Below are 4085 nucleotides of genomic sequence, written 5' to 3'. Positions count from 1 at the left end.
TATGATGTTTTTCTTTTTTTTTTTTTGCTTAGTTGCTATTTTTAGATACTTTTCCCTTTAGAAACTCTCTCTCCCTCTGTCGGAGAATTGTGGAAAAAATACATGAGATATAAAGGGGAACAACTCCATACCGAGAACAACTTACGTCCTTCTCGTAACTTAGATATAATCTCTAACCGGGCATTGACTGATTCCATGTGACGAACGGTAAGTTGACAAAGATTTGCTTGAATAATAATGAATCGCTAATACTGTGTGGAAATAATAAAATTGTTTTTATGTAAACCCTTCAACGATACAGTAATTGGAATTACTTCGATATAACTCAACGGCTCTTGACGGTTCGGTTCGGACAACTTCGGTGTAACTCGACAATTCACTTCGGATATCTCCGTGACCTCTGTGACAGCTGCTAAAATGAAAGGCGGAGAATAAAGCTGTGTTCGCGTGCCTGTTCTGTTTTTATGTGTTGTGGAATATACATATAACGAAATTATGCTTTTCCGTTTTAATTAGTGTTTTTAACACCTGTTAATTAGCAACCCTGTTTGTCCCTCTATCGGAGATGTGGGGAAATATACGAGTTATAAAGGGGAACAACTTCATACCGAGTGCAACGGACACCATTTAACGACTTCGATATAATTGCTTGATCGGACACTGGTTCCATGTGAGAACGAACGGTAAGGTGACAAAGAATTACTTGAATGATAATAATAATAATAAATCTTTAATAAGGTTTGTAAATAATAGAATTTTTTTCATGTGAACCCGTCAACGATACAGTAATCCTATACAAGTGAAAACACATAGAAACACCGGAACAAAGATATTTGCTGCTGCAAGTGGTCGTTTTGCTGTCTTTTACCTCCAGGATAAATCTTCCAAACTGAATTGTTGATCTCTTATTTTCCAAAAGACAATCCATTGGTGTATACGAAACGAATAAACGATATAAAATCAGGATAAATTATTTTATGTCCCAGGGTATTATCTTTACGGTCCTAAACTGAAATTGATCTCTTAATAAAGTGTTACTAATGCTTCTGTCATCTCTCGCTCCCTTTTGCTATTTTCTGTCACACACTTTCTATTTCGCACACTGTTGATGGGGCAAAAGAAAATGCACGCACACACACAATATATGTCTTTCTCTCTGTTTCTCTGTGTGTCGCACTATTTTTAATCTCTTCTCTTTTATTTCAGAGAATATCACATGTAATTGGCATGAAAGCATTGTCTACATCAGATGACATCATCAATATTCATCACCTTTTAAAGACTGAAAGAAAATATTGTACAGAAGAGATTTAAGAACTCCAGAGAATTCCAGTGAAATATTTCTTCTCAACTGAGATTGATAGCAACATTTCTCTTGTGAAATGTTTGGAATGTCTACAAGATTATTTTGTACTGAAGTTAGACTTCATTAACTTTAAAAGGAATCTTAGAGTGTTTTCGGATATCAAGAAGGATTGGAGATGATGTAAATGGAGCAGTAGAAATATTTGATAGGAATATTCTATAGAGCAGCAATAGGAAATGTATCCATATATGTTGTGATGACAGAAGTATAATAATGGACAAACAGATAGTTGAAGAATATTGTTTTTATTCCAAAGAGATGTCGCAAGAGAAACCACAATCAGCATATGACTGCGATATCTGTAAAAAGTCTTTCACTCACAAACATAATCTGACTACTCACAAATGTATTCACACAGGGGAGAAGCGATTTCATTGTGATGTCTGTGGTAAATCAGTCTCTAAGAGAGGAGCCTTATCTGTACACAAACGTATTCATACAGGAGAGAAACCTTATCATTGTGATATCTGTGGTAAATCATTCTCTGTAAATAGCAGTTTAACTCGGCACAAACACATTCATACAGAAGAGAAACCTTATCATTGTGATATCTGTGGTAAATCATTCTCTCTAAATAGCAGCTTCACTCGGCACCAACGCATTCATACAGGAGAGACACCTCATCATTGTGATATCTGTGGGAAATCATTCTTTGTACGTAGTAATTTAACTGAACACAAACGTGTTCATACAGGAGAGAAACCATTTCAGTGTGATATCTGTGGTCAATCCTTCTCACGAACTGATACCTTAAAATGTCACAAACGTATTCATACAGGAGAGAAGCCCTATCACTGTAACATCTGTGGTAAATCATTCTCTAGAAGAAACCAAAGAGCTCAACACAAACGTATTCATACTGGAGAAACGCCATTTCATTGTGATATCTGTGGTATATCATTCTCTCGGAATATACATTTAACTACACACAAACGTATTCATACTGGAGAAAAGCCATTTCATTGTGATGTTTGTGGTAAATCATTCTCTAGGAGTACCCAAATAACTACTCACAAACGTATTCACACAGTAGAGAAGCCATTTCACTGTGATGTTTGTGGTAAATCATTCTCTCGGAGTATAAATGTAACTAATCACAAACGTATTCATACTGGAGAAAAGCCATTTCATTGTGATATCTGTGGTAAATCATTCTCTCAAAGTAGCCAAATAACTAATCACAGACGTATTCATACAGGAGAAAAGCCATTTCACTGTGATGTTTGTGGTAAATCGTTCTCTGATCGATGTAACTTGACATCTCACAAACGTATTCATACAGGAGAGAAGCCATTTCACTGTGATGTTTGTGATAAATCATTCTCTGATCAATGTAACTTGACAGCTCACATACGTATTCATACAGGAGAGAAGCCATTTCACTGTGATATCTGTGGGAAAGCATTCTCTCACAATGGCACCTTCATTAATCACAAACGTATTCACACAGGAGAGAAGCCATTTCACTGTGATGTTTGTGGTAAATCATTCTATCTCAATTGCATCTTCATTAATCACAAGCGTATTCATACCGGAGAAAGGCCATTTCACTGTGATATCTGTGGTAAATCATTCTCTCATAGTAGCCAAATAACTACTCACAAGCGTATTCATACAGGAGAGAAGCCATTTCACTGTGATATCTGTGATAGATCATTCTCTCAGCGTAACCATGTAACTAAACACAAACTTATTCATACTGGAGAGAAGCCATTTCATTGTGATATCTGTGGTAAATCGTTCTCTCAAAGTAGCAAAATAACTACTCACAAGCGTATTCATACAGGAGAGAAGCCATTTCACTGTGATATCTGTGATAGATCATTCTCTCAGCGTAGCCATGTAACTAAACACAAACTTATTCATACTGGAGAGAAGCCATTTCATTGTGATATCTGTGGTAAATCATTCTCCCAAAGTAGCCAAATAACTAATCACAGACGTATTCATACAGGAGAAAAGCCATTTCACTGTGATATCTGTGATAGATCATTCTCTCAGCGTAACTATGTAACTAAACACAAACTTATTCATACTGGAGAGAAGCCATTTCATTGTGATATCTGTGGTAAATCGTTCTCTCAAAATAACGCCTTCATTAATCACATACGTATTCATACCGGAGAAAGGCCATTTCACTGTGATATCTGTGGTAAATCATTCTCTCAACACTCTAACTTAACTAAACATATATCTATCCATACAAAAGTGTGACTTTATCATTTTCAAAAGTCATTTTTCTCTTAAAAACCAACATTTTAAAATCTTTTTCAAAACAAATCACAAGTGAGCCCTGTTCTCCTGTCCTTAAGCCATAAACCCTTGACTCTAATCGTACTCATCATGGTTCTTTCTTCAAGGTACCATTTTCTGGCCACATTCTCTGTTTCTCACCGTTTTAGCATCCTCTTACAACATACACAAGGATTTGGTAGTCTATTTGCATCCAGTTTTATTTATAAAATCCTTGTCCTATGCAACCATGAATAATAAAATATCTCATATAACCATCAATATATTCACACAGGACATCAGATGTAACAGTGTATGAGAGCAACAACCCACCTTTATATTTTATATATATCCAATTCTCAATAAAACCTTCGTTTCAGGATATTCACCACTAGTTTGTGAGTTTTAGAAGTTTTGCTTTCCAACCACTTCGTTTCTGGTTCAATCCCACTGCATGACACTTTGCACAAGGGTCTTCAACTATAGC

The 4085-nt window shown here is 35.9% G+C and overlaps 1 protein-coding gene across 2 annotated transcripts; it reads left to right on the top strand.

Moving 5' to 3' along the window:
* Positions 1–94: 94 nt before the first annotated feature.
* On the top strand, positions 95–3992 carry LOC149130645 (uncharacterized). Of its 2 annotated transcripts, none has more exons than XM_089344398.1 (2): positions 95–207; positions 1207–3992. In XM_089344398.1, exon 2 carries the CDS (start codon positions 1580–1582, stop codon positions 3578–3580), a length of 2001 nt encoding a protein of 666 aa, XP_089200524.1. In that variant the 5' UTR covers positions 95–207; positions 1207–1579; the 3' UTR covers positions 3581–3992. The 2 variants fall into 2 exon arrangements, with proteins under 2 accessions (XP_089200524.1, XP_089200523.1); XM_089344397.1 differs by lacking the exon at positions 95–207 and adding an exon at positions 263–683.
* Positions 3993–4085: the final 93 nt, after the last annotated feature.

This window comes from Octopus bimaculoides, chromosome 28 (genome assembly GCF_046866305.1).
Source record: "Octopus bimaculoides isolate indiv1 chromosome 28, ASM4686630v1, whole genome shotgun sequence".
Taxonomy (NCBI): domain Eukaryota; kingdom Metazoa; phylum Mollusca; class Cephalopoda; order Octopoda; family Octopodidae; genus Octopus; species Octopus bimaculoides.
This window is presented reverse-complemented; position numbering and strand designations above follow the sequence as displayed.

What these genes read in the sequence shown, in the direction of transcription:
- LOC149130645 (XM_089344398.1), top strand. Translation starts at nt 1,580, where the DNA reads ATGGACAAACAGATAGTTGAAGAATATTGTTTTTATTCCAAAGAGATG.